We start from the raw sequence: 26,164 nt of genomic DNA on the forward strand, positions 1-26,164 counted from the left end.
ACCCTTCCCCTGCTCAAGCCCACAAGGAAACTGAACTCCCACAAGGGTGGGGGACAGAAGGAGCCCCAGAGCTATTTTCCCCCACTGGTCCAGAGAAAACCTTCCCATTTCTGATGCTTAGCAAGCATTCTTTTAGAACATGTTCCATCACATCCTTAATATGTCATCTGTGTGATCAGCTTCTTTCAGTGGGCATAGGAGGGGGTATGTTCCACCCACAATGGTTCAGGGCCTCTACCGTGGGCCAGAAAATTAAGAGTAAGGAACTGCAATAATTTCAGTTATACTTGAAGGCTGGCTAGTAAATGAATTACATTTACATCACACTGAAGTTCAGACACTGTCAAGATGCTGAGTGACAGGCACATTTAAAGAACATTTGCTTTTTCTGTCACTTTTTGAATATCCTGCAAAAGATTGTAACCACTAAGGTTTTTTTTCAAGTGTCATGGGAAGAGATTATGGAGAGAACAGATCTCCTACGCTAATGTAATCCCATCAGCATGTTGCCTGATCTGTTGGTTAGGTAATATTTAGCCTTTCCAATGTAGCACTGTGTGGGTCGGCAGGGTTCATTTGCCCCAAGATCAGCCACATTATTACAGTTAGTTTGGGAGCAAGGATCCCAGTGCATGCAGGAGACACACTTTCTTTCAGGGAAGACCTTTTGAATTTGCAATAGTTTTTATTTGTACAATCAGCAGTATTACAAACACTACAAAGCAGATGAGGTAGTACAAGCATACAGAGCTACTACTTTGAGTGGTGATCCAATAGGTGCTCTACTCTAGATGTGTCTCTGTCCCTGTGCCTAGGATCAGAGATTTTTGGTAGCCGTGCCCATTTGGGTTGCATATGTGCCCTCCCTGTCTCGCGCCGTACTCCGCCATTGTATAGCGCTGTGCGGCCAAACCGCCCAAACAAGAGATCCCCAGTACGGTCAGTGACTTCAGTACTGACCAGTGCACGGCTGAGTACCTTTAAGGCAGTTGGAGCCTCGGGTACTGTCGCTGCCGTTAAGCCGAAGGACTCTAATAGGGCCGGCTCAGACAGACATCCCTGTTGGGAGAAACGAGCGGAAGCGATAGGCCCAGCCTCCTCTTAAGATAGCACCAACAGAACTGCTCAGACATGCGGCACCAAGTAGATCGGCTCTGCAAAAAATTACAGTGCCGCCTACTGGACACTCAACAAAGCCCAGAGTGGCCACGGCGCCAAACCACCATTTAAACTGTAGCAGCAGCGACAGCACATGCTGCCACGGTACCTATAGCCATTACGGTATTACAGGGAATTTGTGTGTCCAAAGGACTGCCTAGTATCGGAGATGCCTGAGTCTCCGCTTCTGGGTACCGATGTGTTTGCGGTACACATCTCATCCTCCGACGTGCACTCTACTCCACCGCCCAGGACTGTTCCTCCTCCTCTAGTGCTGATGACAATGAGGAGGAGGAAGGCATTTATTCGGTATCAGCACAGGGCTCCTCACCACAACAGGGAGCTACCAGAACTGACCCCTATATTCAGATAAGCTACCACCACACATAGGCATTGACTTCTGCTGGCGCTGGTGGATGCTCGATCCCCCTCTATCCCTGGCCCCGCCCCGACTCCACCCCTGCCTTGCACCCACGGAGTTGGCGCCTAAGCCACCACACCAGACATGATCCACAGGGTTGATATGAACACCCATGGATGTCCCCACCCATGCACTTTCCATCGCAGTTGCCTTCCTGGGACCCATGGACTGTATACGGGCAGCAGTTTTCCAGACCCTACAGTACCCACAAAGAGAGAGTGAGACATTCTCCATCAGCCTTGATAGACAGCCTCCCGATCCTCAAGAGGAAACCTTTGAGGAACAGGAGAAGAGACCAGAAAAAGAAGCCACACCTCCAACCAATATTTCTTCATCTTCTCTTGATGAGGCTGTCATGCCTTCTCTCCCCCCCAATAGCAGCAGATGATTTCAAGCATTTTCAGGAGTTCTTCAAAGAGAAAATTATTCTCTACAAATCCCCATTGAAGAGGTTAAAGAATTTCAGCAGAAGTTGCTTGCTATCCTCCAGACATCGGCATCAGCGAAAATTGCACCTCTCATTAATGAGGCACTGATGGACCCAGCTAAAGCTATCTGGTGGACACCGGCCACAATCCCCCACACTTGCAAAAGGGCAGAGAAAAAGTATTATGTACCCTCTAAAGGCATGGACTTTTTATTTTCTCATCCTCTGCTGAATTAATTTGTTTTCGATGCTGTGAATGAACATGGCAGACAGTACCACACTAAAATGACTCCATATGATAAAGCCTAGAAGCTTTTAGATTTATTTGATCACAAAGCATCTTCATCAGCAACACTGCAGTTTAGAATTGACAGCTATGAAGCCCTTATGGCAAAATGCAGTCATACTAATTATTCAAAATTGAGTGAGTTTATTCATTATATTCCAGCTGATAAAAGAGAACAATTTCAAGCAATCATGGCTGAGGGTCATTTCCTGGTGAGTAAAAAGAAAAGGAGTACTTGTGGCACCTTAGAGACTAACCAATTTATTTGAGCATGAGCTTTCATGAGCTACAGCTCACTTCATCGGATGCATACTGTGGAAACTACAGAAGACATTATATACACAGAGACCATGAAACAATACCTCCTCCCACCCCACTCTCCTGCTGGTAATAGCTTATCTAAAGTGATCATCAAGTTGGTCCATTTCCAGCACAAATCCAGGTTTTCTCACCCTCCGCCCCCCCCCACACAAACTCTCTCCTGCTGGTGATAGCCCATCCAAAGCGACCACTCTCCCTACAATGTGCATGATAATCAAGGTGGGCCATTTCCAGCATAAATCCAAGTTTAACCAGAACGTCGGGGGGGGGGGGGGAAACTAGGGGAAATAGGCTACCTTGCATAATGACTTAGCCACTCCCAGTCTCTATTTAAGCCTAAATTAGTAGTATCCAATTTGCAAATGAATTCCAATTCAGCAGTGTCTCGCTGGAGTCTGGATTTGAAGTTTTTTTGTTGTAAGATAGCGACCTTCATGTCTGTGATTGCGTGACCAGAGAGATTGAAGTGTTCTCCGACTGGTTTATGAATGTTATAATTCTTGACATCTGATTTGTGTCCATTTATTCATTTACGTAGAGATTGTCCAGTTTGACCAATGTACATGGCCAGCAATGCCGCTCTGCCATGTACATTGGTCAAACTGGACAGTCTCTACGTAAAAGAATAAATGGACACAAATCAGATGTCAAGAATTATAACATTCATAAACCAGTCGGAGAACACTTCAATCTCTCTGGTCACGCAATCACAGACATGAAGGTCGCTATCTTAAAACAAAAAAACTTCAAATCCAGACTCCAGCGAGAAACTGCTGAATTGGAATTCATTTGCAAATTGGATACTATTAATTTAGGCTTAAATAGAGACTGGGAGTGGCTAAGTCATTATGCAAGGTAGCCTATTTCCCCTTGTTTTTTTCTACCGCCCCCCCTCCCAACGTTCTGGTTAAACTTAGATTTATGCTGGAAATGGCCCACCTTGATTATCATGCACATTGTAGGGAGAGTGGTCACTTTGGATGGGCTATCACCAGCAGGAGAGTGAGTTTGTGGGGGGGGGGGGGGGGAGGGTGAGAAAACCTGGATTTGTGCTGGAAATGGCCCAACTTGATGATCCCTTTAGATAAGCTATTACCAGCAGGAGAGTGGGGTGGGAGGAGGTATTGTTTCATGGTCTCTGTGTATATAATGTCTTCTGTAGTTTCCACAGTATGCATCCGATGAAGTGAGCTGTAGCTCACGAAAGCTCATGCTCAAAGAAATTGGTTAGTCTCTAAGGTGCCACAAGTACTCCTTTTCTTTTTGCGAATACAGACTAACACGGCTGTTACTCTGATTCCTGGTGAGTGTTGGAGACCCCAGGGCATGGCCACTAGTTAAGTCGAGGGGATGGAAGGCCATAAGGGTCAAGGAAGTCTCCCTGCTGAAGGCCTAAGGGCTTCTTCTCAACCCCCCTTAATAGAATTCAGGCCTGGCTGGTTTAAGTAAGCTCTTTTGCTCTTAAAACAATGTTGCAGCCGCAGATAATGCCTTATAGTGTAAGGTTTGCTGACACCATGTTAAAGATAATAGGAGAGAGAGCTACAAGGCCAGACAGAATGTGCTGGTTGTTTAAGTTGCTAGGAATGCTTGTTAGAGGTTGCAGAAAATAAATATTGTTGGAAGGCAGAGTATTTGTGCAAAGTTTTAATTGGCTGATGTGTAGTGCAGTAGCATTAAGGAATATAAAAGTGTGTGTAATGACCTGCTCTGGTGTGCAGGATTTGAGATTCTATTCTCCCTGTACCTTGTTTGCAGCTGCAAATAAACTTTTCTGCTTCTCCACCCCCTTGTGATTACTGAGTGAAGCACACCGGGTAACGAACCCCTGCTGTTGTTTTGCCTCTCAGCACTGGGTGCTGGCAACATGAGGACTGCATTACAAGCTTCCTTGGATGCGTATGACACAGCTAGTAGCTCGATATCGACAGCAGTGGTCATGCGAAGGGCATCATGGCTTCATCTCTTAGGGTTCTCGAGGGAGGTTCAAGCCACAGTGGAGGATCTCCTTTTTGAGGGGTCAAATTTATTTGCAAATAGGACAGATGAATCCTTCCACTCCTTTAAACATTTGAGGGCAACTCTATGGTCTCGAGGTATTTAGATCCCTATATAAAAGAGAAGGAAGATCTGGTAAATACCACAGTGCACAGAGACTCAGTTTCTCCCTCCTCAAAGACACTATGACCCACAAAGAGAAAGAGACAGAGGGCAGCAAAACATAGACTGCCCCATCACAAATATCAGCGTCTCAGCCATCTACATCAAAGCAATAATTTTGATCAAAGCCCCACGTTACCACCCCTAAAGTCACTTGCTGCAACAGCCTAAGCATTTCCATCAGTTTGGCAACAGCCTTACCCTCTTCTCTCAAATGTGGCAGAATATCATCACAGAGAAGTGGGTCTTAGAAATTATCACCATGTATACTCAATCCACTTTACCACCCTCCCTCTTCAGGGACCTCTCTCGTGAGCACCTTTTACACGAGGAAATGAAAAAACTCCTACAACTAGGTGCAATAGAACTAGTTTCAATCCAACACAAAGGGGAAGGGTTTCTATTCCAAGTATTTTCTGATACAGAAAAAGAGTGGTGGGTGGAGACCCATTCTAGACTCAAGGGCACTCAACAAGTTCATGAAAGTACAACAGTTCAAGATGGTTACTTTCGTAGCAATAATCTCATCACTGGACCAGAGGGATTGGTTCTCAGCCCTTGATCTCCAAGATGCCTATTTTCATATTACCATTAATTGATCACACAGGAGATTCCTCAGGCTCACCTGGGACAGGATCACTTCCAATATAAAGTGCTCCCGTTCAACCTGTCATCTGCACCCAGGGTGTTCTCCAAGGTCCTCGCTGTTGTAGCTGCACACTTCCAAAACCAAAGAATTATTATATTTCCATATTTGGATGATTGTTTGCTCAAAGTTCCTTCTCTAGACAAGGCATTAATAGCTATGCAATCGGCCATGGACCTTTTCTTACAAATAGGCTTTCAAATAAATACTCAGAAATCAGCACTGACAACTTTTAGTTCATAGGGGCCTATCTTGAGGTAGTGGAGGCCAAAGCCTTCCTTCCAGTGCATAGATTCAGCACCTTAGTTGGCTTGGTCTCAACAGTTCAGACCAGTCCATAGGTATCAGCCAAAACCTGCCTACAACTACTGGAGCACATGGCGGTGAGCATCTTTCTCATAACACATGCCAGACTCCACATGCGTTGTCTCCAGGAGTGGCTCAAAAACTACCCAACAGACCCAATTTAAACAAGCTTATCTCAATGCCCTCTACAGACAAAAACTTACTCAACTGGTAGACGGATCTCCACAATGTGTGTGCCAGAGTTCCCTTCATCTAACCACCTCCTTCACTAATACTGATTACAAATGCATCCTTATTAAGATGGGGAGCCCACTTGGATGAGTATACAGTGCAGGGCAAGTGGTCCCCTTCGGAGTCAACGTTACACATCAACCTGCTAGAGCTCAGAGCAGTAAGAAATGCCTGCTCACACTTTTTACCAATAATCAAGAACAAACACCCAAAGATAATGACAGACAACGTCACTTGCATGTTTTACATAACCATGAAGGGGAAGAAAGATCACCTTCCCTTGTGCTGAAGCAGTGAAATTATGGAATTGTTGTATCCAGCACAGGATCCATACCTCAGCTGCTTACCTGCCAGGACTTCAGAACATCACAGCAGACACACTCAGCAGGAAGTTCTCCCAAGAACACAAGTGGGAAATAGATACCACCATTCTACACAGAATATTCATACCCAGGGAACTCCCGTGAATAGACCTCTTTGCCACAGCCGAGAACAGCAAATGCCCACAATTCTGCTCAAGAGCAGGTCAGGTCGTTGATCTCTTGTGGATGCCGTCCTTCTCAAGTGGAACAGACATCTCTTACATGTGTTTCCTCCCATTCAATTAATACCTAAAGCAGGGGTGGCCAATCTGAGCCTGAGAAGGAGCCAGAATTTACCAATGTACATTGCCAAAGAGCCACAATAATATGTCAGCAATCCCCCATCAGCTCCTTCCCCTCCGCTTCTAGCACCTCCCACCCACCAGCAGCCCCGCCGATCAACACCTCCCCCTCCCTCCCCGCACCTCCCAATCAGCTGTTTTGTGGTGTGCAGGAGGCTCTGGGGGCGGGGAGGGGGAAGAAGCGAGGGTACTGCAGGCTCAGGGGAGGGGGCTGGAAGGGGTGGAGTAGAGGCAGAGCCAGGGGATGAGCAGTGAGCACCTCCCAGCACACTGGAAAGTTGGCATCTGTAGCTCCAGCCCCGAAGTCGGTGCCTATACAAGGAGCCGCACATTAACTCCTGAAGAGCCACATGCGGCTCTGGAGCCACAGGTTGGCCACCCCGACCTAAAGTAATACACAAAACTAAAGGAAGAAAAGGCCAAAGTTATTTTGATAGCTCCAACAGGGCGCAGACAGACACAATTCCCTTACTTTTTACAGATGACCCTCCAATCGCTCTTCACCCCATTTCACAACTCCTTTCTCAGGATGTGGGCCAGATCCACCACCTGAATCTGGGAATTCTCTGCCTGAAAGTGTGGCTCCTAAATGGAGGACACAATAAAGTTCTGATAAGTATCAGGAAAACAACCACTCACCACACACACATTCAGAAATGGAAGTAACAAGTACATAGTGTAACAAATATGGTGTTACACTAGACAAGTTACCACTATATTCTCTCCTTTGTCTCTGGTGCTAGGCTATATCCTGGAACTAAAAAAAATCAGGACTATTGTTAAATTCACTGAGAATACATCTCACAGCCATTACAACCTTCCAACGCCAAATAGAAGGGCACTCAGTATTTGCTTATTCCACAACAAAAAGATGTTTCTTAAAGGTATGCAGAACCTTTATCTTCAAATTTGAGATTGCACGGGACCTTAATTTATTTCTATGCTGCCTCATAGGTCCCCCCCTTTTGAACCTATGGCCATTTGCTCACTCCTACACCTCTCTATGAAAACGGCATTTCTAGTGGCCATCATGTCCGCCCCTAGAATGGGAGGAGAGAGGGGCTCTCATGGCATACCCTCTCTTTACCGTTTTCTTCAAGGATTAGGTCACTTTTCAACTGCACTCAAAGTTCCTACCTCGTGTGCCTTCATCCTTTGACTTGAATCAGCCTATCCACCTCCCATCGTTCTTCCTCAATCCTCACAGGGCTAAAAAGGAGGCAATATTGCACACACTGGATGTCAAGACAGCATTAGCCTTCTATTTAGAAAGAACCAAGCCTTTTAGAAAATTTCCAAGACCGTTCCTTTCCGTAGCAGATAGCTCTAAAGGAGCCTCGATATCTAAGCAAAAATTCTTGAAATGGATATCTGATGGTGTCAATTATTGCTGTTGTCAGCACTACTTGCAACCCCCACCGGGGACTTGCACACACTCTACAAGATGGCATTCCACCTCCATAGCTTTCTTGAATGATGTTCTGATCACAGACATTTATAGAGCAGCGACCTGGGTGTCCGTTCACACATTTACAGATCATTATGCTATCACGCATGACTCTGCATCTGATGCGCTGTTTGAATTGACTGTTTCATCATCAACAAGAAATCCAACAGGGGCACTGCTTTACAACCACTTAGAGTGGAGCACGCATATGGATGCTACTCGAAGAGGAGGTTACTCACCTTGAGCAGTAACTGAGGTTCTTTTGAGATGTGTCCCCCTATGGGTGCTCCACTACCTGTCCTCCGTCCCTCTACTTCTGAGTTCTTATATATAGACTCTGTGGTAGAGAAGGAACTGAGGGCAGTTTGGCTGCACAGCACTGTATAACGGCCAAGTACAGCGTGAGACAGGGATAACGTATGTGTGGCCCAAACAGGCACTGCTATCAAAAATCTCTGACCCTAGCGGCAGGGACACAGGCACACCTAGAGTGGAGCACCCCTGAGGGGGGACACATCTCAAAGAACCTCAGTTACTTCACAAGGTGAGTAACTTCCTCTTGCATGCTCACACTATCCTTTGTTGGGGAGCACCGTAGTAGGTAAGATGACCCAAGAGTGGTCCTTGGCCTGACTGGTTCCAGGAAATCTCTCAGGAGTGCATGGGCTGAGATGCCATCTTTTATCATAGATTACACTAACATGTACTATGCTTAATGCTTATTCAGTAGGTGTTTCAACGCCTTTACCTTTTCTGTATTTCCTCACCTTACTAATATTGGGGTGCCCTTCTCCCATAGGTTACTAGGTCTTTTGCTTCAAGTTTATTAGCATATATATCATTTAGTCACCATGATATTCTTTTGGTGGGACATCTGCTGATATTCTTACCTTAAAATATCTAAAGTTCCTCTGGCATTTTGTGGTTACCTGTCAGCAATTTAGCAACAGTTGCTTATGACAAAACTCTGTCTTGTGATCTTGTGACAGTGGGTCATTTATGGGATTAGTTACTTATGTCAAGGTTTTAGGCCTTAGGCCTCTGTTAGTTTGGTTAACCTGTTGTTTTATGGGTTTGAGACTTACAGGCTTTTATATTATTGCCTTAATCTGTACCTATACCTTAATATGCCCATGTATCTATAGCAACATAGCTGGCTGCAAATCGTCACGTGCCCCCCCTTTGATGGGGTGATTGCTAATGAACGGAACTATTTAGGGTCTTACAATATCTCCATATGGAGGCTTAGGAACTGGACATCCTGTTAGTGGCTGTTGTGGATGAATAGGTGCATAGGGATATTCAGGTACCTGGTATATTGGTGCTGGTTGCATGGACGCACATGGCTTCTCAGATTGGGTTACTTGAGGTTGATTGGTCACCTCCTGAAAGGTAATAGAATTCTGAGTGGAGATAACTTGGGGTTGACTTCCCACAGAAGGTGTTTGATATCCTTTGCATGGACCCCTGATTTTACAATGCATACAACACAATACAACAACGATTATTTTGACTGCAATATCTTGCACAAAATCCTTCCCTTTATTCCAGTCTCCATTTAGCTAGCACCTCATCACTTCTGTCCATTAACCTTGTGAACATTTGTCCTGCCTTGGTTACTTCATCACTAGATGTTATTAAGTGTGAATATTTTCTCTCTTTTAATTGCTTCAGTTTTAAATCTAGTGGGGGAATATGAAGCTGGAACATTGGTGTGTTCTTTGCTGGACTAGATCCTGGTATTCTGGATTAGTGGTGATAATGGTTTCATTTTCAAAAACAGGTACGGGACAAATTTCCACGTGCCCAGTTAATATGTGCACCTTTGGATCAAAACAAAATTTTTTAGTTCTGACCTTGTGCTCTGATTGACCAGGATGAAACTTTTGACTGTTACTACATAATATTGGCCATTGTCACAATAGGTCACCCTTTCTGTGGGAAGTTGCCACTTGGCCAGCTTAAGAGTATGGTGATGATGACAATTGATTTTGTAGTTGGTACCCTTCTTCCTGGGCAACACAACAATGTGTCTACCTCAAACACGTTACTTCTGCAGATGTACGAACACCATTTTTCAGAGCAACAGGCAATATATGGAATTTTCCAGGTTTGGGTGCGTTAATGATAGACCACCAGAAAAGGTACATTCATTTGTACCTTATAGATGTTTTCTATGTGACCTGCTGAGTGGATTGCTGCTAATTGGCTAAAAAAAATCTTCATGTGGATTGAACACAGGCAGCGAGTCCCTGAACGAGACATATAAGGATTTTGCCATGATACGATGTTTATTAAATAACACTGGTCACGATCAGGGTGTGGTATCAGCAAATCCACAAGCAGTAACCCAGGGCAGAGGGCTGTCATGGTTGATGGCATCCCACAGGATGATCACCTGGAAAATATTAAAGCCAGTAATAATATTATTTAATGAAAAATGGGTGAAGAGGCTGTAATGCTTTCTAAAGAGCATGGGAGGACTCTCGGAAAAGCAGGACACACAATAATAGATTATAATCTGGATTCAGTGACCCTGCTCAGCCAAGAGCTTCTGATGGAGTTAATCCAGTTTTGAGCTAAATTAATTTTTTCCAAACAGGTTTTTTTCCTGCATGCGCAGCAGCGACATTTCTCTCTCCTATATCATGTGCAGAACTGTTAAGGGATTGAAGAGAGACAGTTAAATTAAGCAAACGCCCTTATTCCTTGGCTGGCACTTCCACAAGCCAGAAATAATTGATTGAGCGACCCAGACAATATCTTGCTGAATTGAACATGATCCACGACCTGGCAGGGCCTGGATCTTTTCTAATGAATAGAGCTCTGCATCATGTGACTCAGGGAAGAGGTGAGCTTGACTGGTGATCATCACAGCCATACCTGATCATGTGTAAGAGAATTATTTATATAAAGTAAACGTTTGTTACATTTCTGTGCTAACTGGTGGTAAATGATTCCCATCATATCACTTGTGTGCAAATATATTTGTTTGCTTTGAGATATCTAATGAAACTTTGAGGTCCTGTTTACACAGTGAAAACAGCAAAACCAGCTACTTTGATAATACAGGAAGTCCCCCTTACTCCAAACATGGTTACAACACCGGTTTCAGAGTAGCAGCCGTGTTAGTCTGTATTCGCAAAAAGAAAAGGAGTACTTGTGGCACCTTAGAGACTAACCAGTTTATTTGAGCGTAAGCTTTCGTGAGCTACAGCTCACTTCATCAGATGCACACACAGTTATTCTAGTGGCGTGGATAGGACCGTTCATTGTTAGCTGTTTCCAACCATGCTCATGTCTTTGACTTGGGGTTGGAAACTTTTACACTATTGAGAAATCTTTCTAATGTGGGAGGCTTGGATTTTTGTTTTCAAATCTGGAATGGGGATTCTTTAATAACCCTTATTGTCTTTATTTAAATGCCAGTAACAATATACCACACAAAGTTAGTGCAGTGGGGAAAGGAGAAAACAAAGAGATGCTTTTTACAACTACTATCTTTGCAGCCTTGTATACATTTACCCATATGAGATCAGTGCTTATCAGTGGGGCTAGACTGATAACTCTAAAAATTAAAGTCCCTTTCTTCACAGGAGGAGTAGTGCACAATTTCCCTGTCTGTTTCCTCTGGGGGAACCACGTCTAGCGATGAGAAAATGCTGTTCAGTCTCCATGCCCATGCAATCCTTAGTGCTTCTAAGACTGCCAGCATGGGTGCCAGTTCCAGTGATTTTTGTGGTGATGGACAGCTGTCTACTAGAAACTGTATTGTGAGCACAAAACTTCCTACTTAGGACAGTGAGGCTGTCAGATCATACCAATCACTATTGAGATGGAACATTGCTCAAAATGCCTTGTTTGCGACATGAAGTGGATGACGAGTGAACCCAGAGGACTGCCAACTAGTTTATGCTTAAATAGCAAGCTACCTTCTTAAATAGTTGACTCTGGTCAAACATTTTAAGAGATTTAAGTCGGTTTAAATGGCTTTAATAAGGATACATGGCTGTAAAGCAGAAAATGGCAAGGGGTTGAACTAGTTTCAGGTCTCAGAGCTAGGAATGACAGATGCTGTGTTCTTGGGGAAGACATTTAACCCCTCTCCCTCAATTTCAAAATGAGGATAATACCTCCTACACAAGTGGGGTTGTGTTCATGGTGGCAAAGAGTTTTTACAATAATACGTCCAACAGCATAACACTTTTGAAAAGCCGGTGTTAACTATGGCCAGAATATTTTTTCATGTTGGCCACTTTTAGCTGATTTTTGGAGCACAGGATAGTTCATATTTTCTGCCCGGAACTTCCTCTGACAGACTCCCCCCTCCCAAAAAAACGGTAACAAACCCCCTTAATTCATGTCAGAATTAGAATACAAAAATAAAATCAGAAAAACTAAGTTGGTACAAACCTGAGTTGGCAGCAGCAGCAGCTTAATACCCATATTTTGTTTTCCAGCACTCTGAAAGGAAATCGATGCAAGCACTAAGAGCCAGTTTACTTTACATTTCTCATCACGTACTGTGTGTCAGAACTCACGTTAGAATGTTAAATGTAACAGTCTGTAGTGTTGCTGTAGCCATGTTGGTCCCAGGATTTTAGAGAGACAAGCTGGGTAAGGTAATATCTTTTATTGGACTAACTTTTTTCTGTTTTTCACAAACAGAAGTTGGTCCACTATAAGATATAACTGTTCCATTTTGGATTCTGCACCGGAGCCGTGTGCTGGTATTTAATCCAAAACATACATTTAACGATCACTCCCTTCTACTTGTCCTTCAGCTGTTTAAATCTCCTTGGCTACGGAGAGTATATAGTAGGGGCTTGCTCCAAAGCCTACTGCAGTTGGTGGAAAGACTCGCCTAGACTTCAGTCGGCTTGGATCAGGCATAAGGTGAATTTCCTATTCTTGTTTTTGAAGATGAAGAGAAAAATGTTTCTACCAATTTGAGTAGCATAAACAGTCAACTTCTGAACATCAGACATATACTATTCCTTATCGTTTGTGTGGCTAGAGTGGTGGCGATTGCTTCTAACCAGATTGACTGGTTTCACTGGCATAAAATGTTTCCCTAAGCAGTTGACTATCAGTTTATGAACCCATTCTACTTATCTCCCACAACATACTGGAGTTTTTGCTCTCATTTATTTTGTGTTGCAACACAATCTTGCTCCTCATATTTCCTTGCCTGCTCCCAAGAACAACGTAAAATATTTGGCTACCTTCTGTATCAAAGTTTTCACTGTTGCAGTAGATGCCATTGTTTCAGGCTAACAATTTCAGAGAGTGCCGGCTGTTCATTTTTAATTTTTAGAATACAAAACTGCTTTGATATCTTCTGAGTTAACTTCCATAAATACAAATCCTCCAACATCTGGCTCTTTTTAGTTACTTTTCACAATACATTTTTGCTGAATTTAATTGCGTTTATCAGACTGATATATGGTGTGTTAACACTAGTTAGATTATTACAATATTTGGATATAACCAAAATTCACAGAAACAGTTCCTTTCTGGAACCTTCTGAAAGGGCTGTGGAAAGTCTCATGTGGAATTCAAGCAATGTCTGGTATTTGTTGAGAGGATTTTCGGTGTTCCTTGAGGTTTAGTAGTTGGATCCATTTATATGCCCATATGTGTGGTTTTCAGCTGCTACTTTTTGAATAATTCCCATGGAAAAGTCCACTCCCTTACTCTTGTTTTGTGAGTCACACACTCATGGTGAGACGTAGGGGTGAGAGATGCTGACAAGCACTGAGAAAAGGAAGGAGCCTCTCTCTCCTACAGAGCCCAGAAACTCCAGAGAGAAGGGTAAGGAATGTCTTCTGCAAAGGTTTGTAGAAGGAGGCCAAATATCTGCGTCCCCACCAACATTGCGTACAGTAGTGAGGAGTGGCGTAGATTTTGTTTAGTGATGTGGGTGATTTACTGAAGGCTGAATTCAGTAAAAGACTTGTGAGCATGAGACCCCTGTTGTGCCTGTATCTCAGACCTCTCATTGCTTTGTCTTATGAACAGAACGTTTTCTCCTAAATTGATATAGTATGGTCAAGACTTCTAGAAGATGTAGAGTCAAAATTATCTGTTGGTCACAGAAATGCAGGAAAATAAATAACTTCTGAATACAAAGTTTTTAACTGGATCTGTAGCCACTCACAATCCTTTGGCTTCATCTTTGCTTAGAAAGTTACATTCTGGATTTTCCAGTTTAATAGCAAAGCAGGAGGAGGAAAACTGTTTAAAGAGGACCTTAAAAATACTTCTGGGAAATGCAAATTAGCCTAGCTCAAATCAAGAGTTTAATTTTCTCTGCACCTATATTACAAGGTGCAGAATGCCCTCAACTCATTCTGAACTGGGAATTGAGAGTGCTCAGCAGCTCACAGTTTTGAGCCCATAATTCTTAAATTTTATACTGTCAGCAATCTAAAGAGTAGGTGGGGGGTTCTTGCAAGCAGTGTAGCAGTTTTCACTCATCTCTGGGGAGAGCCACTTCCTGAATTGCATTCAGATAAAATTAAAAGGTAGTTAAGCTAATTTCCATTTGTTGCCTATATTTCTAAACACAGACTTCAGACAGATACCTGGAAAAGTACAGTGTCATCAACTGTACTTAAAGGGGTCAGTAATGGGGTACAGAACTGTACCCATACCATACCATACCATAGCTCCAGCTCATGTCAGTAGTGGCCATGTTACCATCTAGTAGCTGTCCAGTAGCTTATCTGAAATGAGTTTGGTGGTCTCAGCATAACCCGCAGAGTACATGTCCACATCACAAAGCTAGAACCACCATGCTGTATGGCACTTTCATTGGTCATCTCAGTAAAGAGGTCAGGAATTGAATGGTCATGGAAGTTGAACTACATTTTCATTCGGGGGAGCGACCCCTCCAATAACAAGGCAGGGACACATTAGCAGGATAGTGTGAGGAAGTTGCTGCTGTTTCTCCTGATAAATAGATTACTTCAATCTACCTGTCTTAAGTACTCACATCTCCACAGTATTGTAAGGCACCTTACAATCCTGAATGTCTTTATTCTCAACACCCCTGTGAGGCAAAGCAGGGCTATTCTCCCCATTTTACAGATGGAGAACTGAGGCAAAGAGAGGTTCAGTGACTTGCCCCATGTCACCCAGGAAGTCTCAGGCAGCAAAGAATTAAACCCAGACCTCCCAAGTCTTTGGCTAGTGCTCTAACTATTGGACAGTCTTTCCTCTCAGTCTGGCATTGTTTGTGCGTGTGCTAAAAGAAAAAAACCAAAACAGCATATAGACTAGAAAATGGGTATAATACATTGCAATGAGGCAGTTAATTAATTACAAAACCTTTTCTGTAAGCTGTATATAATAAATAGTGGACTTAAACCCAGGAGTAACTTGACAGCATATGCAGCCTTTCCCCTCTATTTAATTGATCTCTTGGAGAAAAAGGGGAGGTTTTAAAACTCCTGGAGTGACAGTCTGACATTATTTTTTATCGTGGTAGCCAAGTAAACATAAGTAACCAGCTTGAGCTCCAGAGTAACTTGCCATGCTTTGCCCTGCCTGACCATGTTAATGATACAGGTCTATCTGTGCGTGACAGTTGCAGTCAAACACACCACAAGAACAACAAAATATAGCAAGTAGCTTGGCTAATAGCAGAGAGCATGAAACGAATGATAACAAGAACGCGTTCTTGGGGCCCACCCTGCAAATTGGCAGGTGTCCTCACCTCCCACTGAAGTCATTGGGAGTCACAGGCCCTCAGCACCTTGTAAGTCTGGGCCCTAAGTTAATAGACTTTGGATTTTGTCATTTTCTTCACAAAAGGGCAACAGGTGACTTGACCCAGTGCACCTATGACTCTAGGGTAGCCCAAGAAAGTTGTCAGAGTGCTAAAGCCCAGAGACCTTGTGTCAGTGTCCACACAAGGGGGCAAGGCAGGAGGACAGTACGCCAGTGAGTCTGCTAATATTGATTCAAGGTAACCCCACTAGTGTTCATATACTGCTGGACAGTGACTGCCTGCCTTAGTCTTTGTGTTACAGGTTCTGAGGTCACAGCGTATGCTGTAAAGATGTGACTTGTGTATGCCCTTCTCTTTTTTCCATATAGGTTACTGTGCTGCTTTATAACAAATACCTTTATTTGGTACTTGGTAATGTAAAATGATTCCTCGATTCTGGCTTATGAAAGGCACAGATGATGACACAGCACCCCTTAACCTGCTCCCAGTGCCCCAGGACCACGTCCACGCTGTTCGGGGAACAGGTGGAGAGGTTTGGGTGGGCGTGTGTAGAGAATTCCTTCCTTTCTGGTGCACCAAGAAGAATGGTGATTCTGTATTGGTCTGTTACAATGATAGTCTATAAAGGAGGCAGAGCTCAAACCAAACTGAGTGGAAGAGTTTAAGCTTGGGAACCTTGGTGTTGAAGGGCAGTGCAATGTTGCAAATCTCATTGTAAAAGGATAAGACTTGGTATCTCTACCTGGCCATAAATGCTGATGAAACTAACTGTGTGAAATGTGTATTTGGCCCTTATTATCTAGAGCAGCCTTTTTGAAATGTGCCTTTTCTGTCTTGCTTATGCTTATTAGTTTTTCTTTTTATTATTTAACACTGTGAAGCATTCTGGGATGTAGTCTGTAAAAAGCCTCCATAGTATATCAGCTAAAGTGATGGAAAGTATGAGCAACAACAGTGTATTGAAACAGGTGCTGTATGCAGATGTCCTCAGATAGCTTTTCCTTGGAACCCTTCGTGCTGACTGGTGACATCCCCTACTCTTCAAGTCTCTATTCAGCGTAAACGATCAGTCATGATGAATTATGCAAATCATGCAGTGGGTTAGAGAGTGAGTAGTATATAGTGTTACATTTAAAAGAGAAATACAATTTGGCCAACAAAGGAAAATATTTTGAGATTTTTGTCATAGTAAAATACAAATTGGTGATGTTCTACTTTCTAGTGTTTCTATGCATTCAGAGTTGGACCAATAAATTACCTGTGGTGAAGCTGTTTGGAATTCGATCTGACAACGTTTTCAGATTGTACTGCAAATGTACCTAGAGAAATTGTTACATAGCTGACATGTTTGCCAACAATGACCCTACTGTATCTTAGCTTTCTTCCCACAAGTCACCTCAAGAGAAAAAAAAAAAAACTTTTTTCCTTCCCACTTCGCAGGTGAAGTCTGTGATAAATCTCTTGTTTGCTGCCTACACTGGGGATGTATCTGCACTCCGAAGGTAAAACCAATATGGTGTTGGGGAAAGGACATCACTTGTTTCGACTACTATTATACTTTGTTTCTGAACACATGACCATGTTAGGAGACGTTAGACCTGCTTTAATACGCCAAGGTAGCAGGGCCATTTAAACACACGAGGTGTTAAAAGAATGTGCTCTATTGGATCTAGCACTGCTTTTAATGTCTAGTCTTCAGATCCCAACAGAACAAGGAGTTAAGCTTATTGCACAATCAGTCCTTTGTTCTGCATATCAAAACTTCATGTGGATAATATGAAAAATAATGTGTACATCAGGTTATAGTCAGAGGTATAACCATATAAAATGGCACCACGCTGCTTTGATATAAATGGAAAAATCAGTTTGTGTCTCAGTCATGTTATCTTCCTCACAAATTTTTACAGCAATGAAAGAGCAAGCTGGATTCTAGTCTGCCTTGTGAATCAATTCCAGAACTGTGAGCAAAGCTCAAAGTGAGGAATGTTTATTGCTAGTGAGGTAGGAGCCAGATGGAACCCAGCTTGATTTTCAGATCCCACGTATGGTTTTTGTTTGTTTGTTTTGTTTTGTTTGTTTTTTGTAGGGCTGGCAGTATTTAAAAATCCTTTTGCATTTTACACTGAGCAGATTTCACACAAAGTCACTGAGAGAGCAGATAAATGTGGAAGGCTTAATTCTTCACTGTACCTTTGCAAAGCTGGGACAAAGCTAGCAGTGGAGCTGCTGTAGTAGCTTTATACTGGTTAGAGATTCTTCCGACACAGGGGGAATTTTCCATGAAATTTCTCCAGCTGATGTAAGTTCTGTTTGTACTTCACATCCCAAAGTGATCTTAACCAGTCAGAGAATCTGCCTGGAACTAGGGTTTTGGCTGGACTGAGAGAAGTATGTATGCACATAAGTATGCTCCATAGTGGCATTTTAAGAGTGATTTTTCTGACTGGAACCACAGATGAAGATGCCAGGAAGGAAGCCAAATCTCTAGTCTAATCTTAAAGCCAGGTCACTTTGGTGCCTCTTTTATTAAATCTCAGATGAAAATATAATGTACTTTTGATACTGTGACGGGTTCCCCCCGGGGGTGCCATCTGGACCTGGGGTACCACTGAGCCCCTGACCCACCAGCCTGGGCTCCCTTTACACTGTACTGCTGTGACCAGACTGCACTTCCACCAGCACACATACAGGTAGGGAAACACCCAGCTGCAGTTGCATGTAGACGCTGTGCTCAGCCTTGCACGGTTTGGCTCCAACTAGGGAGCTTCCCAGCTACGCAGGCACACACCCCCTTTGGGGTGTAAACCCAAAACTATACCATCTTGCATTGCACAGGGACTGCACTGGGTAAGCTTATGAAATTGGCCCCGTTCCTCAATGTAGAGAGGAATATACAACAGCTTTCTGCCCCAAGTTCTGACTTCCACATACTGGTTTTAGATAAATCAGAAACCAGTTTATTAACTATAAAAGATAGATTTTAAGTGATTATAAGGGCTAGCAAACAGATCAAAGCAGATTACCTAGCAAATAAAAAATGCAAACTAAGCTTAATATATACTACATAGGATGAGAATTTGGTATTCATATCTGATCTAAGTGATGATACAAGCAGGCTGCAGATTCTTAAAGGGCAAGCTGCACTTGCTTACAGCTTGGAATCCCCAGGTATTCCATTCACAGGCTAAAAGTCCAGCAGTTCCCTCAGTTCAATATTTGTTCCTTAGGTGTTTCTAGGAGTCTCTTTAGGTGGGGAGTCAGTGAAGAACCAAGATAATGTTACTCCCTCGCCTTATATAGCTTTTGCATATGGCAGAAACCCTTTGTTTCCAAGCTTAGTTCCCACACCAGTCAGTGGAAATATATTGACATCCCAAGATAGAATCCAGCACCAGGTGACCTGGTGACATGTCGCTGTAGTGTCACAGCAGCCATGACTCAGAGGCAGTGTGCAGCATCCTCAGGAAGGCCCCCAGGTGGGAGATAAGCATCTTCTAATGCCTATTGTTTTCTCTAATGGCCCTTCCCCACCCAACTTTTTAGAATGAAAGCATCTTGTCTAGTGGGTATTCCGCAGGTGTAAACACATTTGTAATACAGGTTTCAGAGTGGTAGCCGTGTTAGTCTGTATCGGCAAAAACAACAAGGAGTCCTTGTGGCACCTTAGAGACTAACAAATTTATTTGGCATAAGCTTTCGTGGGCTAAAACCCACTTCATCAGATGCACGGAGTGAAAAATACAGTAAGCAGTATAAATATTACAGCACATGAAAAGATGGGAGTTGCCTTACCAAGTGGCGGTCAGTGCTAACGAGGCCAATTCAGTTAAGGTGGAAGATGCCTATTCTCAACAATTGGCAAGAAGGGTGAATATCAAGAGAGGGAAAAGTACTTTTGTAGTGCTAACGAGGCCAATGCAATCAAGGTGGACGTAGCTCATTCAGCAGAGGCAAAATTACTTTTTTGTAGTGACCCAGCCACTCCCAGTCTTTATTCAGGCCTAATTTGATGGTGTCCAGTTTGCAAATTAATTCCAATTCTACAGTTTCTCGTTGAAGTCTTTTTGAAGATTTTTTTGTTGAAGAATTGCCACAGATACATAGTCAATACGTACAGGTACATAGTCAATATTCGTAACTTCAGATACAAAAATGATACATGCATACAAGTAGGATAATCATATTCAGCAGATCATAACCTTTCCAAAGACACCTCACTGATCTATCTTGCATAAAATACATAACTGTCATAATCCTATCATAACATCACTATGAACAATATGGGGTACAGTGTCACAGATACCACTTAAATCCTGTCAGAGGGCATTTCATTGTTTTACAGTAGAAGTATGATCACTTCTGTATTTTTGTAATTCTTTCTAAGATTGTCTTTCTGACTTTGGCTTTTCAGATTTGCTTTGTCGGGTATGGATATGGAGCAAAGAGATTATGATTCACGAACAGCATTGCACGTAGCAGCTGCAGAAGGTAATGACTCTTGACAAATAAAATATTATCTATTAATTTAGTGGGCTTAATTTAAAAAGTATATTAAATCCTTCTTTTATTTTATAGGTCATGTGGAAGTAATTAAATTTTTGCTGGAAGCCTGCAAAGTGAATCCTTTCCCCAAAGACAGGTGAGTAGTTGCACTGTTGTATGAAGGAGGGGAGCTCCAGTAACTAATTAGATTGGTGAATCCAACTCTAGTGCGGTCAATTGACCGGAGTCCTTGTTTCCTCTGAAATCTCATTGGATGCTGAAACTAGTGACAAATGGGACCATCTGATCTACCCAGCTAACTTGCAGCTGGTGCTAGAGCTCCCTGGAGCTGTTTCTGCTCATTTGATCTAGCAACACTAATTCCTCCCTTAAAGAAGCAGGAATTTCAGACCTCAGTAGGGAAGACTGAGAAAATAAATCACTGGCTAGAGAATTTTCTTTCAAAATAGGCATCAAAGCAAGAAAAAGGAATTTGTAGTTTGATGTGTGTGTGTGAACATACATGTAGAACACACACGCGGATGTGGGTGTAAGAGGTGTCTCTGTGTGTTCCTGTCCAAAGTAACTAAAACTATTCACAAACTTCAGTGTGAACTTGACCCCATTAAAAAAGGCTGTTTTACTGTTCTGGTGTCCTGAGAGAGGTGCAGTTCACATGGTTTGTTATGTATAATCATTAACTTTGTTTTTAATTTCACCTCCAGTTTTATTATTGTAACTCACAGTGTGGCATTGGAAACCAGAAAAAAATAGGTCAGTGCAAGGTCCCTCACCAAAAGAAAACAAGGCCCGACATCAGTAATGAAACCATGCTCGCCCACTTTCTCTAGCTCTCTTAATCAAGTACATTTGTGTCGTTGTCTCTGCTTCCTTCAGTGTGCGTGTACCTTTCAATGCTTCCCTCCGCAGAACAGTGATTTTGCTATTTAACAGTAAAGCATAGAATTAGCTTTAATTTGATAGTTTATTTCATGCGATGCTGTACAGACTAATATAAGTCTGCTAATGTCTTGTATTATGTGCACAATGTCCTCCTTATGGCACTTATAGGAGTGTCAGAAAGGCAGAGCGTTTTGAGTCGTTTATTGTTACCTGTGATTTTTTGAAGCTTTCCTGTTAAGGTGAGATTTTTACTTTTTGATACTGTCCTTTTCAAAAGGAACTCACAGTGCTACAGAGTTCATACACCACAATTAAAATGTAACCAACGTTGGTGGGAAATCTGCATTGTGTTTACACCTGCTCTAACTACCAGCTTTTCCAGTAAAACCCCTCAGGGGAAGAGTTTGTCCTGTACTAAAAGGACGTCAAAGATCAACACTAGGAAAACACTTCAGTACCAATAATCTGAGGCACGTTTCTGGGGTTGATTTACTTGGTGAAAGGAAGGCAAAAAATAAATACTTTACATTGGCTTTGTTGAAATACTATATTTAGATATCTCTTACTCTCCTGTTTAAGAGGGGAAAATATACAATTGTATGCAATAGCCTTTGCATATTGTTGTTACATTTGAGAGGGTTTAGTGTGGATGATGTGAAAATAGCAGCAGTTACGCTTGTATGTGTGTTTAGCTATGTTTTGTTTAGTCTGACGCTATCCATTAAAGTGCAGTTCTGATATGAAAAATGACTGAAAAAAATCAGTTTTTATTGTCTTTTAGTGATTTCCATGTCAAATGTGTTCAGTTTTCACACTTTCAAGTAAAAAGATTTTGTTTCCAGTGACTAACCGTGCACAATCAGCCTGTGGGCTGAAGATCAAGTTGGGTTCTTCCTTTATGTATTACCAATGGTCATGGTGGATTCTACATCACTGACCATTTTTTAAATTAAGATTGGATGTTTTTCTAGAAGAGATCATCTAGGAATTATGTTGGGGAAGTTTTATGGCCTGTGTTGTATAGAAGGTTACAGTGGTCCCTTCTGACCTTGGACTCTGAATCCCTGGTAATAAAAGTTCTTCATGCCAGATTTTGTCCTTGGTGACACCTGTGAATTCACACTGAAGACAGTGGTGTTACACGGATATGTGACTGGTTGAGCTGAACTTTATTAAACAATTATACTGAAGCACAAGAAGGAATGGAATCCCATTCATTCTCCATTAGTTATTTTGATACTGAAGGGGTAAAAAGTTGTGAAAACATCTGTTGTCAAAAAAGGTTGTGACCCACAGTCCAATTCACTGAAGGTACTTACGTACTCCCTGAGCTTAGTAGATACTGTACGGGCAATTGTTGTCTCAAACATCAAAGTATAATGGAATTCATAGTGGTGGATTTACTTGCTTACTGATTTTGGAAATATTGTGCTCCCTGTTTCAGATGGAATAACACTCCTATGGATGAAGCTTTACATTTTGGACACCATGATGTATTTAAAATTCTTCAAGAATTCCAGATCCAGTACACACCTCCAGAGGATTCCAGCAATGGAAAGGAAAATCAAACAGTTCATAAAAATCTAGATGGCTTACTCTAACCATCTTCAGCTAGATCCCAAGAGTCAACTCACTTACCTATGCTTTTGTGGAAAATGAGTATGAAGAGCGTGTGTATTTCTGTCTGACAGTGGTGTATTTTTTACAGAATATTTCATTTATTTCAGTGTTACAGGAGTTTTCTTCATGATACGCAGCAAACAAACCTAATCGCTCCAAAAAACAAACAAACCCCAAACAACCCCCTGCCCCCCCCCGAGAGTCTCCCTCTGTAATGTGAGCAATATTACCTTGTGTTGCGTATAATTGATGTAAAAGAAGTATTAGCTGTTTATGGCTTGACTGTGCACTACTTAATTTATTTTTGTGTTCTATGTATATCTTCAAACCGTGGTCAGGAATTTTTCTGCTGAATTTGCATTTTTAAACAAATCTCTTACAGTGTGGTTAAGTGGAACCATGCTGTTGCCATGTGCAAGTGTCACTGTGGTTTTGCTAGATTTCAGGAGTTGAGGATGCTGGTGTAGATTTAGCATGAGTGCGTTGAACAAGGATCTGCACTTACCTTTTTTTCCCCCTAAATAATTTCGCATGCAACCTTGTTTAAATCATCACCTTGTCACCTACATCGATCGGTCTATCAGCCCTCACAGAGAGCGTGCCGATCGCAACGCATTGTTCATATTGTTCTGGTCAGTCCTTCAGCCTCCTGTTGGCCAGGTTTGTCAGTAGCACCAGACGCCCGATGAGCATAGCACACCGCAGCCCAGAACCCCTGAGCTCAAGCGATCCACCAGCTTCAACCTCCCATGTAGCTAGGATTAAGGCGTGCGCCATCTTGACCGGTTGTTTACATAGTATAAATCTCAAAATAATATATTGGTGACATTTGTCAATGGTCTGAGCTAATTGTTCTTAGAGATGATTTTTTCAGGGAATCTGTTTTAAGGTTGGTTTGATGACCAAATGGCATAGAGGAATATCACTTGTTTGATGGGTTTTTTTTGAGCTGTTTCTTTCAAATGCCCTTTGTCTAGCCTCTCTCTTCCATATTCAGCTGCTGAAGTGCTTTTCCCTTAGTTGGGAAAAGCAGGTGCTTCCACAGAATGCATTTGTTCCTGACAGGCATACGTGCATCATGGGGGGACTTGTAGGCTGCAAAATAATTCATCTCAGTCTTATGTTTTGTCTTTAGCTGCAACTGCACCAAAAACCTTTTCGGGGGATGTAAGTGTATGAAAGGCAAAATACTAAACCAAATGTTTGAAATGAGTTAGGCTCACAATAAAGAACACTGATGGCGTGAAACAGCTTAAAGAAGCATAAAGCTAATCAAAGCATGAGCAAGGTTGTGGATATGCCAAACTGTGGGTCTAACTCTCTTCTTATGCTGGCATAAATCCTCAAATAGTTTTGTTGAAGCTTCTGAAGTTACACTGGTGTAAAACAGGTAAGAAATCAGAAACAGGGCCACAAATCAAGCATGTGTGTGAACTGTCGCATTTGCACTCTTCACATGGTAGTCTGTGCCCTACGTACGCCAGTTGTTAGAAATCTAAATCCAAATATTTGTTCTATTTTGGGGACCTTTACACTACATCAGCTTCTTGCCCAATGCAACAATATGTCTGATTCCTGACACTACAGTATGAATGAAGTCACCTTTAAAAAAAAAAAAAAATCTCCTGTAGAAGTATCCATTTCACATTTGTTGGAAGTAGGTGATAGTCAAGACTCAGACAGTGGGTGGGAAATGAGACCATTTGTGGGAACTGCACACATCTCAAAGATATGCCAGTAATAATAATTCATCCCTAGATCTCCAGATGCCCACTTTACAGATGGTGAAACTGAAGCATGGAGAAGTCACCCAGCAAGTCAGTGGCAGAGTCAAGGTATGGAACCCTTGTCTCCTGCATCCCTCTCCAGTGCTCTAGCCACCATGCACATCGCCTCCCCTAAGAAAGAGAAATCAAATGGAGGCACTTGATATTCAGCACAAGCAGTGGCCTATCTCATAATAAAGATGCTGTCTTGTAGTAGTTTGAAAGCCTAAACCCCTGAAATCTGATTGGTAAAAATTCTTGCCTGGCATCCATCACTCTCTCTTTCCCCCCCCCCCCCCATCTGATATTACTGCTCTCAAGCTGGTTTTTTGCCTCAAGTCAGTTATTCACCCGAAGGCCTCATGCTTTTTTAACCCTCTCCTTTCATGCCTTGTGTCACAGCCACCCTCCTCCTTAACCAAAAACTGGATGGGATTCCCTTTGAACCCTTCTTGGCCAGATGGGTCACTGTTGAGAGCACAAGGCCCTGGCTCTGCTGCACTCCTACAGAGGATAAAACCAGGCAAACTAAATCCCATGTCTTCTTCTATAGTATTCTTAGACCTACCAAATTGATCCTATGGGAGTCAAATTTCTCAGGTTGGGCTCTGGGGGTACTGATTAGTTCCAGACTATGAGACCCATTCTGTTTGTTAACTGATCAGATTTCTATGTATAGCTCTCTGGTTTGCTAAGAAAATGTATCCTCTGCTGTCTCAGAAAAAATGTCAGTGATTTATTTTGATGTAATTGAAATCAACCAGGTTTACTTTGCTCAAACACTAACATTTCCAAAAGGCAGGTACATGTATTGAGAAGATAAAGGCATTTTAATTAAATAGTTTAGAGATTATGGCTGTCCCTGCACCTAACGTTTTCCTCCACCCTATTAAGAGCTTTTAGCTAGAATTTAGGCACAAACGCATTTTCGCCAGGATAGTTTTAGCATTTTCTCATTGTACCAGGAGATATTATTTTGCAAAGATTTGTGCCCAGTGGAAGCAGTGCATTTATATATGCAATTTATTTATAAATATATGTAGTTCACTGGTTTGGCTGCTCATCATTGCTGGCACTGACATGTAGATTCTAATTTAAATGGCTTTTGTTGTGTTATCAAATGCTGACATCCTTATGCTCCAAAGAGTTTTCTGTGTTCTGTCATATATGTGTTTCTTATGTATCACAGCAGCTAGAAATGGTTATGCTAACTTAATGCTTTATACACGGAAATATTGTGCTGGTCTTAGTGTTAATTATCCCATCTTTTTGTGAAAAATGTGATGTACTGGGCTGATAACTTTTTAGCTACTGAGCTAGAATGTCAATGAGTGTTTTTATTGATGCTGTAGGATCAGCAATTGTGACAGATTGGTGTGACATTATAGATTCCTTACTGTGGGGAATAGACAGTGATGAATGTATTTGCTTTCAGCAATTTCCCGTAAGTAAATCTAAATTTAAAAATACTTGAGCTGTACTGGTTCTGAAAATGAAAGAGATTTATTTTAATGAATAAAATCTAGGTATTGTTGCTTTTTACAGCACAATTAAACAGGAATACCAAAAAACAGATGTTTGAGGGGTTCTT

The 26,164-nt window shown here is 42.2% G+C and overlaps 1 protein-coding gene across 3 annotated transcripts in view; it reads left to right on the forward strand.

Annotated features, from left to right (window-relative positions):
* GLS (glutaminase) overlaps positions 1-25,921 on the forward strand; it is a 105,565-nt gene extending 79,644 nt beyond the window's left edge. For all 3 annotated transcript variants that reach the window (XM_077830483.1, XM_077830485.1, XM_077830486.1), the window contains 4 exons: positions 17,243-17,304; positions 20,214-20,290; positions 20,378-20,441; positions 22,632-25,921. In XM_077830483.1, coding sequence (XP_077686609.1) covers positions 17,243-17,304; positions 20,214-20,290; positions 20,378-20,441; positions 22,632-22,788 — 360 coding nt within the window. In that variant the 3' untranslated portion in view covers positions 22,789-25,921. The remainder of the gene's footprint in view (positions 1-17,242; positions 17,305-20,213; positions 20,291-20,377; positions 20,442-22,631) is intronic.
* The last annotated feature ends 243 nt before the right edge of the window (positions 25,922-26,164 follow it).

The sequence above is a fragment of the Eretmochelys imbricata genome, chromosome 11, assembly GCF_965152235.1.
Source record: "Eretmochelys imbricata isolate rEreImb1 chromosome 11, rEreImb1.hap1, whole genome shotgun sequence".
Taxonomy (NCBI): domain Eukaryota; kingdom Metazoa; phylum Chordata; order Testudines; family Cheloniidae; genus Eretmochelys; species Eretmochelys imbricata.